A 13,661-nucleotide genomic window follows, 5' to 3' on the forward strand; every position below is an offset into this window, starting at 1 on the left:
AACAGAGCTTAGAGGTAAAGTCCTGTTTGAGTCACAGTTTTAGAGTCTCCCAAAGAACAACTTGACACTTTTATCGGAAAGAAAAACCAACTTTCAAATATGTTGAAATGACCTGGTGAGACTCTAGGCAAGAATGCACTTGGGAATTTTAGGAGAACTGACCTGCAAGCCAGTATTTACTAAGTGGATCACAGCAATGTAAGGACTGGATGACAACAGAAAGAGACCGTTCATGGGAGATACTTAAGCTCTCTCTCTGGCCCAGCCAAGGCATATACATTCAGGAAGGCGAATCAATAAGCTGCAGCAATGAGAAGGAACACATCCAGGTGAGAAGACCAGCTTAAAAAGCACAATGTGAAATAACCTGTCGGGGGTCCCAGTGACCTTGTCAGCATGGCGAGTTCACAGCCGAGCACGGCGAGTCAGCCTATAAAAGCCGACTCAGCTGAACTCACACAGAAAGAGGTACAAAAGCATAGGTAGCCCAGGAAGCAGCTGGGGCCCATCTGAAGTCCTGCATTCAGTGGCTCCATTTTAAAACAGACATTGATAAAAGTAGTTCCTTTCTCTTTCCCTCCCTTCCTCCCTTTTTTTTGTCTCCAGGGTTACTGCTGGGGCTTAGTGCCTATACAACGAAGCCACCACTCCTAGCTACCATTTCCTTCTTTTCCTTTCCTCTCCTCCCTTCTTCCTTCCCTCCTTTCGATTTGATAGGACAGAGAGAAATTGTGAGGGAGATAGAGAGGGAGTGCAAGAGAGACACCTGCAGCCCTGGCTATTTGTAAAGCTTCCCCCTGCAGGTGGAGACCAGGGGCTTGAACTCAGGTCCTTGTGCATGGTTGTGTGCCACTTCCTGGCCCCAAACCATTCATCTCTACTGAAAATAACAGGAAAGAGTAGGGCTTATGATTTCACTTTTTTTTTTTTTTTTTTTTCAGAAAAGAGAAGACTGGAGGGGCTGGGTGGTTCCGTACCTGTTATAATCCACAAGGACCCAGGTTCGAGCCCCCACCTGCAGGGGGGAAAGCTTTGCGAGTGGTGAAGGAGTGTTGCAGGTATCTCTTTGTCTCTTTCCCTCTCAATTTCTGGCTGTCTCCATGCAATAAACAAACAAACATAATAAAAACAGAGAGAGAGAGAGAGAAAGAGAGAAGGAGAGATAGATGGAGAGAGAAGAGACTGGAAGGAGCTGAGAGCTATTTTATAATCGAAGGATGTCATGTGGGGTAGAAATGAGAATTATCATTATTGCTTGGGAGAACAGAAGTAGGACCAACAGTTAGAAGTTAATAGGGAGCATATTTTATCTCAATATGAGAAAATTTTCTAATGATTAGAGCTATTAAATAAATTGAGTTGCCTTGTGAGGCTGAGGATTTTGCTCACTGAAAGCATTCATGTGAATCTAGATGAAGAATTTAGTGAGAAGATGATTTCCGTGGGAGATTTGCCTAGGCTACTTCTATGTTTCTTCCCAACTTTAAAATTCTATGAATATATGTTACCTATTAGAGGCCAAGACACAGAAGTTTATTTTACTTCCAAATCATCTTAAAATGAAAGTAGGTGGGGGTCGGGCAGTAGCGCAGCGGGTTAAGCACAGGTGGCACGAAGTGCAAGGACCGGCGGAAGCATCCCAGTTTGAGAGCCCTGCTCCCCACCTGCAGGGGAGTCGCTTCACAGGCGGTGAAGCAGGTCTGCAGGTGTCTGTCTTTCTCTCCCCCTGTCTTCCCCTCCTCCCTCCATTTCTCTCTGTCCTATCCAACAATGACATCAACAACACCAACAATAATAACTACAACAACAATGAAACAAGGGCAACAAAAGGGAAAGTAAATAATTAAAAAAATGAAAAGAAAAAAAAAAAACCCAAAGTCAAGGACTCTGGGGAAGGAGAGGAAGGGAAGGATGTGGGCGGGCTTTGGAGTCCTGCACATGATAGTGGAAAAGGACCCTAGTTGGGGGCCAGAGTGTTTTGCTGACACTTATCACTGGGCGATGACTGTACCATGTGTCAATAACTGTACTCTAAGCCATAAACCCCTCCCCATAAAGTGAGGTTTTTTTGTTTGTTTGTTTTGTTTTTGCCTCCAGGGTTATCGGTAAGGCTCGGCACCTGCACTATGAATCTTCTGCTCCTGGAGGCCATTTCCCCCATTTCTGTTGCCCTTGTTGTTGCTATTATTGTTATTGTTGTTACTGATGTCATTGTTAGGACAGAGAGAAATCAACAGAAGAGGGGAAGACAGAGAGGAGAAGAGAAAGATAGACACCTACAGACCTGCTTCACCGCTTGTGAAGCGACCCCCCCTGCAGGTGGGGAGCTGTGGCCCAAACTGGAATCCCTATGCCAGTATGTGCGCTTCGTGCCATGTGCGCTTAACCCGCTGCGCTACTGTCCAACCCCTGAAGTGAGGTTCTTTTTTTTTTTTTTTTTGCCTCCAGGGTTATTGCTGGGGCTCAGTGCCTGCACCACAAATCACTGTTCCTGGAGGCTATCCATTTTTTCCCCTTTTGTTGCCCTTTTTAAAAAATCGTTGTGGCTATTATTATTGTTGTTATTGATGTCATTGTTGTTGGAGGATAGGACAGAGAGAAATGGAGAGAGGAGGGCAAGAGAGAGAGGGAGAGAGAGACACCTGCTTTACCACTTGTGAAGTGACACCCTGCCAGGCCTTGAACCAGGATCCTTGCGCTATTCTTTGAGCTTTACACTTTTAATCCGCTGTGCTACTGCCCAACCCCTTAAAGTGAGTTTTTAAAAGGTAAAATAAAGAAATGAATGAAAATAGCACCTGAAATAGTTTTCTTTGAAGATAAAATAATGAATGTTCCTCAATGCAGTCCTCATCCTCTATGGGTTCAGCAAATGCACGGCAGCTTATTAAACTCAACAAAGATATTTTGAATGGTTTATGAATGTCATAATAAAAAAAAGATTCTTCCCAAGAGAATTTTAAAAAGTTTTTTTTTTTCAAGTGTAAGGGCAAGTATCTTAGAAAGATTTCTAGTAAATGGAATATCGCATGCAATGTAACAGATAACAGATGGAAAGGGGGGACTTCTTTATGGTTACCCAAGGAGTCAGAGAATGCATGCGTCAGGAAGGTGGTTGATTGCTTGATTTTGCATAACCTAATTGAGATTATTATTATTTTTAAATGCGGTTTGTTGTGCTAATTAACTATAAACATATGGTATGTAAGATGCATGCTGCTCGGGTAAATTAATGTACCTCGAACATACATCCATATTTCATAGCTCCATCCACACAAATAAACCTCCTATGGAAGTGCTGTAAAGCAAACACAATTTTGCAAATTGCTCAGCGCTCTAGTGGCAGAGCTGATACACCATTTTCCCATCATTATCTCTGACATTTCACTCACAATGATGATGAGAGGCATTTTCAAATAGAAAATTTCTCCCACGGAACTGATTAATGTGATGAAGTACTGTATAGAAATGAGGGAAAGCTTGGAATCTCTGCAGTTCCCAACTTTTAATTTTATCTATACGCAAATTTCGTCTGCCGCGTGAGAGTGCGACGAGTGAAACGGGGGGCCAAGATGTCCCAGCCATCCAGCGTTCATTCTGCACCTCCCATGCCCCAGGTAACACTCGCGGTCACACGTCTTACATGTGACTTGTATTTTCATAATTCCCCAAGGATTATGCTACTGAACTTTCGCGTATCTGAAAGATGGCAAGTGAAGCCTTCAAGCCCGACTCACTTCAAGCCCAACAATATCCTTTAACTGTACCTCCATACATACATATCCCATGTAACTTATTTAAAATGAATATATCGATTGTATATCTGCATTTCTCTATTTTTTTCTGTCTTGCCTATCCATCTATCATTTTCTCCTTGTTTATTAAAGCCATGAGATGTGTTATCTCTATTACACATAGGGTTTTAAGGATTCAGCTGTCGTTTTGCAATTTGCAATAATTTCTTGGGAATTCCTGTCAAAATATCTTCTGTTCTGAACCTGAAACCAGCCTTAAAAAGAGGAAGAAAAAATAGTTTCCAGGGGCAGGGAGATGGCTGACTTACTGGATTACACCCGTAACAGGGAGCTGGGTTTAAAAACTACATGGGAACACATCCACAGGACAGCTGCAGGAGTGGAGTGGTGCTGTGGTGTCTCTCCTCTCTTTCTCCCTTCCTCCTCTCATGCTCACAACACGCTCAAGGTGAAGTGAAGGAAGAGGATTGAGCCTGGTATGGTAAATACAGGGTGTTAATGCTACCCTGTGGCCAACGTCACTCCCTGACCATGCTACTCTTGACCACTAGGCCTGGTTTCCCCAGCAAATTCTCTAGGAAGCCACTACCAATTTATCAGGTTTGGCACTAAGTGAAATATATCTGCCATTCCTTTCCTGGCTCAATCCTTTTATTGTATAGGCAGGGAAGTAGAGACTTGGAGACTTCTGACTCTGCATCAGTTTCTTCTCGTTACCACACCCTTCCTTTCTAATCCGTTCTTAAAGACTCCTAGTTGCCTGTGTCCTGTGGACTATTTCCAAGTGTTTTATCACTGAGGAGTCTATATAATTTATATTTTATGAAGATTTGCCATTTTCTTACTAGAAAGGTATTTGAGGGGGAGAAAGAGAGAGAGAGAGATTGATTTTGTGACTTTGGGTTTCTGACTGCACCGTGGTTTGGAAGTTATTATCATTTTATCCAGTGTCAGAAAGAAGGTCTAGTCAAGGTCTGGGAGAGAGGTCTGTGAAGGAAAAGAGGTTTTCAGGTTTTTCAGATTTTTTTATTTGATGAAGACAACTAAAATAAATGAAAGAAAATGACCACAAAGTGAGGTTAAAGAACAATAGGGAGGGCAGAGGGTAGATGGCATAATGGTTATGCAAAATGACTCTCATGCCTGAGGGTCCAAAGTCCCAGGTTCAATCCCCTGCACCACCATAAGCCAGAGCTGAACAGTGCTCTGGTAAAAAAAAAAGGAACAAGAGAGAAAGAAAACAAAGGTTCAGAAAAGATAACTGGAGAAAAAAAACTGTCAAAAAAGAGACACAACAAACATATTTTGAGAAAGAGTAAAATCACTTTTTCCAGTGGGGCATGTAATGGGCAGTAGTATTCTCTTTAATGGAAAAAAAAAGATTTGTTTTGTTTTATCAATTTTACTCTAATTGTTCTTTTCAAAGGTTAGCTTTCCCTTTAATGAAAAGACAACTTTTCATCCTAATACATAGGACCTAATCTAAACTTTTTTTTTTTTTTTTTTTTTTACCAATGAACTGTATAATTATTTTCAATAATCTTGGGCCGTGGGACTATTTCACAGAACTAAACCTCCAATACTTGCAAAAGTTCTTTCCTATTAACACAGGCTGTCTGAACAAATGGGAGCTGATGATTAACCTACTCATCTCCTGCATCTGCTTTATTCTGGATCTGCCTTCTTTTGCCCTGTCACCATTTCAAACTCCTGTCCAGAGTGAAAATGCATCTCTAACTGTGGATGGGGGCTGGGTGCGAATTTGGTGGTAGAGTGCATGCCTTGTTGTGTGCGAGGTCCTGAACTCAAGCCCCAGCACCAAAGGGAAACCTTTACTGTTGACGATGATTCCGGGGTGCTGATAAGAAATGGGACTGTGGGGCTAAGCCCCGTTGACTTCAGAACCATCCAGGAAATCTGGTGAACTATCCCCCTGAGGCCCCCTTTGGACTTTAGCTTTTGCATTTGATCCAGTAGATTTATTGCCATATAAAAGAAGTTGTACTTTTAATATATAACATAGAAACTATAGACATTTACAAATCCCTGAACTTAGCCATGTATAGTACATATATATAGGGTTGTCCGTACGTCATGACATTATTTTTACACAGAAAAAAATGAAAAAATTCATCATGACTTTTTCAATAACCCTGTCTATCTAGATATAGACACGTGTATGTATATGTGTGTGTATATATATATATATATATATATATATATATTTCCCCCCCCAGACCCAAGGCTACATATGGCTTTGCTGCTCCTAGAGTAACTTTTTCATTCAGAAAGAATATAGATACCACAGCACCAGAATTTCACCCAGTTCCATGGCACTCCATGTTGTGGGGGGATCAAACCTGGGTCAGCCACATGGCAAGACATGTGCCCTCTCTCATGGGCACGGGCAGCTCTTCTCTCCAGCTCAAGGAAGTAGACTTTTAAAACTTAATATAGCTTATAGCATGTTCATTTATTAAAGTGGAAGGTCATCGCTCATCAGAGTATTTACTTAAAACAGAAAATCCATCCCCCAACCATACTAGGAAACAGAACTATACCTGGTAGTCCAACATGCAGAAGCTGGGGAAAAACTGACAGATTCGGGATTCAAAAAAATACGGGAAAATCCAGAAAATGGGTAGTTCTTTGTGACTGTCATCTAGTGGATCACAAGAGAAAGAAAATAAAGATATTGATGTAAAAGGAAAAAAAATTCTGATATTGTGAGAAATTACAGTATTTCCAGGAATCTTAATCATACAAAATGAGAAACTGTTTACCAGAACCATTTGTAGTTTGAAACATTCTTTGGCATATATTACTGAGGGATTAATGGTTTATACTATATACAGTTGTTGACACGTGTGCAAAAGCTCTCTGCAAAACACTCTCACCTCCATCCTAGGTCCTCCTCCTCCATCATGCAACCAGGACCTTCCCCCAGAGTCATTTACTTGGGTGCAATACGCCAAACCCAGTCCAAGTTCTACTTTCCCCTTTCTGGTCTTATTTCTCAACTTCTGTCTGAGTCAGATCATCCCATATTCATCCTTCCCTTTCTGGCTTAGCTCACTTAACATGTGCTAATATGAGTTAATAGCTACTGCCGGACTCCCTCTTTTTAAATTTTGTAAAGACAGACAGAAATTGAGAGGGGAGGAAGCTATAGAAAGGCAGAGAGACACCTGCAGCCCTGCTTCACTGCTTGTGAAGCATCCCCTCTGGAGGTGGAAACATTTTTTTGTTGTTGTTTTTTTAGTGACTTAATAATGATCGACAAGATTGTGGAATAAGAGTGGTACAATTCCATACAATTCCCACCACCAGAGTTCCGAATTCCATCCCCCTGCATTGGAAGCTTCCCTATTCTTTATCCCTCTGGGAGTATGGACCAAAAATTTTTATGGGATGCAGAAGATGGGAGGTCTGGCTTCTGTAATTCCTTCTGTGCTGGACATGGACATTGGCAGGTCGAGCCATACCCCCAGCCTGGGGAACATTCTTTTATATCTAATCAGTTATGAGGTCATCTAACAGTATTACATGTCTATGGCTTTTGGCTAGAAAAATGCAAAATTTTGGTCAAGGAATTGGGAAATCTGAGAAGTGCATCACTTTGAAGCTCAAGGTAGTTGTGATGTGGTAGAGAGAATGAATCCTGGACGAGTGGGTAGAAAGCCTGAGGTCTGAATCCTGCTTTTGCCATGACTCATGTTGGCTTTCAGGGATGAACCAATCTTAGAAATGGATAATCCCTAAGAACAATCTTGTTAAAGGTGATCTTTAAACCCACAAGGGAGAAGCTTCACGAGTGGTAAAGCAGCATTGCAGGTGTCTTTCTTCTTTTCTATTTTCTTCCCCTAACTTCTCAGTTTCTCTCTGTCTCTATACAAAGGGGAAGGGGAGGGAAGGCCACTGGGAGCAGTGGATTCACTGTGCAGGTACCATGCCCCAGTGATAAATCTGGTAGCAATAAAAATAAATAATTACGGGGTCAGGCAGTAGTGCAGCATATTAAGTGCAGGTGGCGCAAAGCGCAAGGACCGGCGAAAGGATCCCGATTCCAGCCCCCGGCTCCCCACCTGCAGGGGAGTCGCTTCACAGGCGGTGAAGCAGGTCTACAGGTGTCTATCTTTCTCTCCCCCTCTCTGTCTTCCCCTCCTTTCTCCATTTCTCTCTGTCCTGTCCAACAACGAACTACATCAACAATAACAATAATAGCCACAACGAGGTTACAACAACAAGGGCAACAAAGGGGGGAAAAAGTGGCCTCCAGGAGCAGTGGATTCATGGTGCAGGCACTGAGCCCCAGCAATAACCCTGGAGGTAAATAAATAAATAAATAAATAAATACACATCACTTTTAAAAGAGGCAGGGGATTGCAAGATGATATTGCATTGTTTGGGAGAATTATGCTAAGTAAAATAAATAGTGAAGACAACTACCAGATGGCTTCCTTCACATGTGGAATAAAATGATTAAAGCAAATGAGTTTTGAAGTAAATAGTAATCAGACTGTCTTCTCAGACTTTGTAAAAACTATGGCATTTGCCAGAACTCTGTTGGCAGGTACAGAAAGTTACACATACCTCTAAGGGTGAAACTATTCCCCTGAAATTGTGTAATTCTGTAGGACTTGAAAGTCCCTTTTCCCTTCCCTCCCCCCCCAGAGTCATTTACTTGGGTGCAATATGCCAAACCCAGTCCAAGTTCTACTTTCCCCTTTCTGGTCTTATTTCTCAACTTCTGTCTGAGTGAGATCATCCCATATTCATCCTTCCCTTTCTGGCTTAGCTCACTTAACATGATAACTACAAGCTCCACTCAAGATGAGGTGAAGAAGGTGAATTCATCATTCTTACTAGCTGAGTAAAATATATGTGAAATTAATAAAAATAGCATCTTCAAAGAGAGAGGCAGGGGTTGCAGCTATTAAATAAGCTCACAAAGGTCTTCACAGGGTCTCTCATTATCCTGATTCACCCACTCAGATAAGTGAACTTAAGAACCCAAAATAAGTGAAATAGTCAACGCTCTGAGTCATGTTTTAGATTTCATTTGCTTTCTGCATCTCAAGTGCATTACTTATGTAACATGATTAATGGAGGAGTTTGATCACAAACCCCTGACACTCTTAGAGATTTATCAACGTTGCAAGCTGGGAATGAAAAAGTGGTTATACTAACTCACTAGCTGATGGTACAGAAAATTTTCTGAAGTCGACTTTGAACTGAATGACAACCTGCAGCCATTAACCTGCCTCTGACCACACTACTGGAGGCCCTACTTTCCCATACAAATCTTGGCAGCCTGGAGCTCGAGGCTAGAGGCCGGCAGTGCTCTGGACTGTGGGACAAGACTTGAGGAGCAGGAACCCAAGGTCCGCAGGGACAGAGATATGCGTCTGCTTTAGTCTCTCTTCCCAGAGCTGAAGCAGCACCTGGAAAAGAGCTGCTCCCTTGTAAATACCCTCTGAATAGATGCCAGCAGTTCTCTGTGATTCATAATGTCCCTGAAGTCATTTTCAAGATAACTGCACAGGATAATGCACATTACTATAACAATGAACTCAGCCATATCCTTAGATAAGGCTGTTGAAAAAAAATAAAATTAAAAAAAGCAAGAGCCCAAGACAACGGATGTCTTATCAGACCTCTGATTCACTAGTGGGCAGGAAGCAGGTACATGGATAAATGTTTATTTTGCAGTAAGTGACACAGTTGCCTACCTTGGCTCTGACCTTCCTTCCACATAGCAATCATCTTCTTGAATGTAACAGCCAGAGGTTCAACCAAGCCACCAAAAGGAGGATCTGTCACCATAATGACTCCTTCACCATTATCTTCCTGTAAAAATGCTTTGCACACGTCAAGGGCGGCCTGGAGTAAGTGAAGATTCACTCCTAAGTGAGGGCCTGAAGAAGATGCCTGACAGGAGGGGCATGCCCTGGCTCCACCCCACTGCTGGTGCAAGAACCCAAGTCACCCGCCACCCCAGAGTCCCTCGGTGATGTCCCGGAACCTCTCTCGTGTGGCTCCTGTAAGATTTTATGTTTCCCCTTGAAAAGACAAGTTTACAAACTTTCATACTCAACTACCATCACTATCAGAGGACTACACATTTCAGATGGTTAAAAGACTAAATTTAGTGGCCTTTGAGGGAGCAGTTCATTATTATTTATTATCTGTAAAGATGAAAAGGCCACATTGGAATCAGAAAAACAGAAGCATGGACTGTACCAGATGCTGGGGATGCAGAGATAAGAAAGACAGGCTTTTCCCTATCTGGCTTGCCCGCTGCCCCAAGTTGAATTTAAGAAGAATTGATTTTGAGGGCCAGGTAAATGACAAACAGGATTGAAAATGTGCTGGAAGTAAAATGAAAATTCAGAAGACAAGCTTAACCAGACCATGAAATAATGCTAGCCACACATTTCCCCACAAATTCACTGAAGTATTTTTAGTAACTACAAGGTTAACACTAGCCCTTGTTGTGTGTGTGTGTGTGTGTGTGTGTGTGTGTGTGTGTGTGATTTATTTTTTTTTCCCTTCAGAGAAGTTAAAAGGAAATACACCTTTATTACTAACTCTGGTCTACTGACTTTGTAGTAGTTTTCTATAAAGACAAATCAACACTATAAAGGCTTATTAATACCCAGAGAGTATACAAAATGACTCAGCTTTTAAAATGTAATAGCACTCAACTTGAGTAAATCTGTATGTGCTTTATAATGATATATATATGTACTCATGACAGGAGGTGGTGCAGTGGCTAGAGTGTTGGACTCTATCAAGCACAAGATCCTGAGTTTGAGCCCAGAATCGCATGTGACAGAGTGATGCTCCGCTTCTCTAACACACACACACACACACACACACACACACACACACACACACACACATTCTTTTTGTAAATGGACTTAAAAGGCCAGCTGTTAAGAGGAAAACCCTCAATAAACCCAACCCCCTTTTCAAGGGGATCTTTATAAATTTTCCTGGGAAGTTAGTCCCCCAGCAGCAAAGGAAAAAGTGTCAGGCAGGCTAATCACTTCTCAAGCACTGTCTAGGACTTCCTTAACTTGCAGACACCAACATCTTCAAGTACAGTTAATGGGACTAAAAAAAAAACATTTTAATTCCTCAGAGTTAAAAGTAGAATGAAGAGGGGGAGAAAGTAAACATTAAGACTCCTAGCCAAATTAAAAGCAAAACAAACACACAGAAAACACTAAAAGGACAGAGAAGATAGTCAAACACTTATGCAAAAAGACCTCTGTGCCTGGAACTCAAGTCCTAGGTTCAATCCCTAGCACCACTGTAAGTCTGAGCTGAGCAGTGCTCTGGACTCTCTCCCTTTCCCTCTCCCTCTCTCTGTATCTGTCTTGTTAAAACAACTAATTTAGATAGATGTATATTCCCTTCCAGGTTAGAACTGGTGGCATGATATCCCATCGGGTATGCAGAGGGTGCTGATGTGGACCATCTACAGGAAGCAGATGTCTGAGCCAGCAGTGCTAACAATAAATTCTTTTCTTTGTTATCACTGAAAAAGCACTGCACATTTCAAATGCTGTTCTCTCCACTTATTTTAATCCTCTATGCCATTAAGGCATATGACATTTTGTACTACTTAAAATACTGTATTATTTGCAGTGAAGAAATCCCGTGTGGGTGCTAGTGATGGCACTCACTGGGGAGAAGGCCCATTCTGCCTTGTGTGTGAGCTGGCGTGGAGCCCCAGCTCTGGAGGAAGCCTCTATGCTGTGATGCTGCTTCTCCTTTCCAACCACCTACCATTTGCCTACCTATCTGACACAGTTAGCCCACAGTGGTAAGGACCTGAAGAGGCCCAAAAGGCAAAATATAGAAAGTGCTATGGATTCTTAATGGGTGGGCTGTAAAGTTCTTATATATAATATAGAGGTTTCTACCCTCAAAGCACCTTTGTTGGGGGCTAGCAATTACAATATTTTTATTATTATTTATTTATTCCCTTTTGTTGCCCTTGTCGCTTTATTGTTGTTGTAGTTATTATTGTTGTCCTCATTGTTGGATAGGACAGAGAGAAATCGAGAGAAGAAGGGAAGACAGAGGGGGGAGAGAAAGACAGACACCTGCAGACCTGCTTCACCGTCTATGAAGGGACTCCCCTGCAGGTGGGGAGCCAGGGGCTTGAACCTGGAGCCTTAGGCCGGTCCTTGCGCTTTGCACCACGTGTGCTTAACCTGCTGCGCTACCGCCCGACTCCCAATTACAATATTTTAAAGTTTAATTATTTTATTTTAACCACACACACACACACACACACACACACACACACACAGAGAGAGAGAGAGAGAGAGAACTACTCAACTCTGGCTGATGGTGGTGCTGGGAATTCAACTTGAGACCTCTGCGTCTCAGGCATGAGGATCTTTTGTAGAACCATCGCCCTGTCTCTGCAGATGGCTATCTTTTTTTTTTTTTCCTCCAGGGTTATTGCTGGGCTCAGTGCCTGCACCATGAATCCACCGCTCCTGGAGGCCATTTTTCCCCTTTTGTTGCCCTAGTTGTTGCAGCCTCGTTGCGGTTATTATTGCCATTGTTGACGTTGCTTTGTTGTTGGATAGGACAGAGAGAAATGGAGAGAGGAGGGGAAGACAGAGAGAGGGGGAGAGAAAGATAGACACCTGCAGACCTGCTTCACCGCCTGTGAAGCGATTCCCCTGCAGGTGGGGAGCCGGGGGCTAGAACCGGGATCCTTACGCTGGTCCCTGCGCATTGCGCCACGTGCGCTTAACCCACTGCGCCCCCGCCCGACCCCCTGCAGATGGCTATCTTTACTGAAAGCCTTGACTCAGGAAGTGGGCAGAAAAATGGCCAAGAGTGAAGTCATTAAAACAACAGCTTTCTCTGGGTGAACCTACAGTGGCAGTGCTATTTTGAGGCTGCTCCTAACAATGAGAAAGGAGATCCTCAGCTGGATGACTGGCTTCTTCTGGAAAGATAAGGAGCATCTGCAGCCTTGTGAGATTATTCTAAGTGTTAATCTGGAACTGCAAAAGGTTATCTTATCAGCTTTACTTGTTATTATCAAAATTACTTCCTATTTTGCTATGAGACCGCCAGCCAACTGTTAGGCTTTTAAATGTGATTTTACTCTTTTACTGTCATTATTGTTCAAAATAAAAAAGTTAAATCATGGCAGAGTATTAAAAAGAACTGAATAAAGCCCTGGCCCGGTGTTGCCCTGTCAGGTTTTACTCTGGCATTTTTTTCCCTTTCCTTTCGTTTTATTTATTTATTTATTTATTTACTGGATAGAGATAGAGAAACTGAGAGAAAAGAAGAAAAAAGATAGAGGAGAGAAAAAGAGAGACCTGTTTCACTTCTTGTGAAGCTTTCTCCCGGCAGGTGGGGACAGAGGGCTTGAACTCTGGCTCTTAGCATTGTAACATGTGCACTCAAGTGAGTGCATGACCACCCAGCCCCTCTGGTAGAAACTTCTGTTGTTTCATCAGCCCTGCCACACCCCTAGGCTCAAGGCTCCAGACTCCGGAAGTCACAGCAGGTACATCCATGGCAATATACTGTCAGTCCCACCAGTGCAGAACTTGCAAATTTCACTTTCAAACTTCCCTCACCCCTTGTTTTGAAGAATGGAGTACAAGCCCAGGGGGCCATGCAGTGGTACACCCAGCTGAGTATACATGTTAGAATGTGCAAGGACCTTGGTTCAAGCCCCCCACTCCCCACCTGCAGGAGGGAAACTTTAGGAGTGGTGAAGCAGTTGCAGATATGTCTCTCTCTCTCTCTGTCCCCTTCTCTATCTCTCCCTCCCCTCTCAATTTCTCTCTGTACAATCAAATTTTTCACGCAGATACTGAGCCCCTGGGATAAGCCTGGTGGCAGTAATAATAATAA

The 13,661-nt window shown here is 42.7% G+C and overlaps 1 protein-coding gene across 5 annotated transcripts in view; it reads right to left on the reverse strand.

The window, feature by feature from the left end:
• ZCCHC4 (zinc finger CCHC-type containing 4) overlaps positions 1 to 13,661 on the reverse strand; it is a 50,467-nt gene that overhangs the window by 12,260 nt on the left and 24,546 nt on the right. For 2 of the 5 annotated variants that reach the window (XM_060188260.1, XM_060188262.1), the window contains exons 7-8: positions 9,488 to 9,638; positions 6,317 to 6,417 (exon numbers count right to left, since the gene is read on the reverse strand). The exons of 1 other annotated variant lie outside the window; for it this stretch is intronic. In XM_060188260.1, the coding sequence (XP_060044243.1) occupies positions 6,317 to 6,417; positions 9,488 to 9,638 (252 nt within the window). Of the gene's footprint in view, positions 1 to 1,389; positions 1,509 to 2,798; positions 2,893 to 6,316; positions 6,418 to 9,487; positions 9,639 to 13,661 lie in introns of those variants that run through there. 2 more of the 5 variants (XR_009549048.1, XR_009549047.1) reach the window with 2 other exon arrangements.

The sequence above is a fragment of the Erinaceus europaeus genome, chromosome 3 (assembly GCF_950295315.1).
Source record: "Erinaceus europaeus chromosome 3, mEriEur2.1, whole genome shotgun sequence".
In the NCBI taxonomy this organism is placed as follows: Eukaryota; Metazoa; Chordata; class Mammalia; order Eulipotyphla; family Erinaceidae; genus Erinaceus; species Erinaceus europaeus.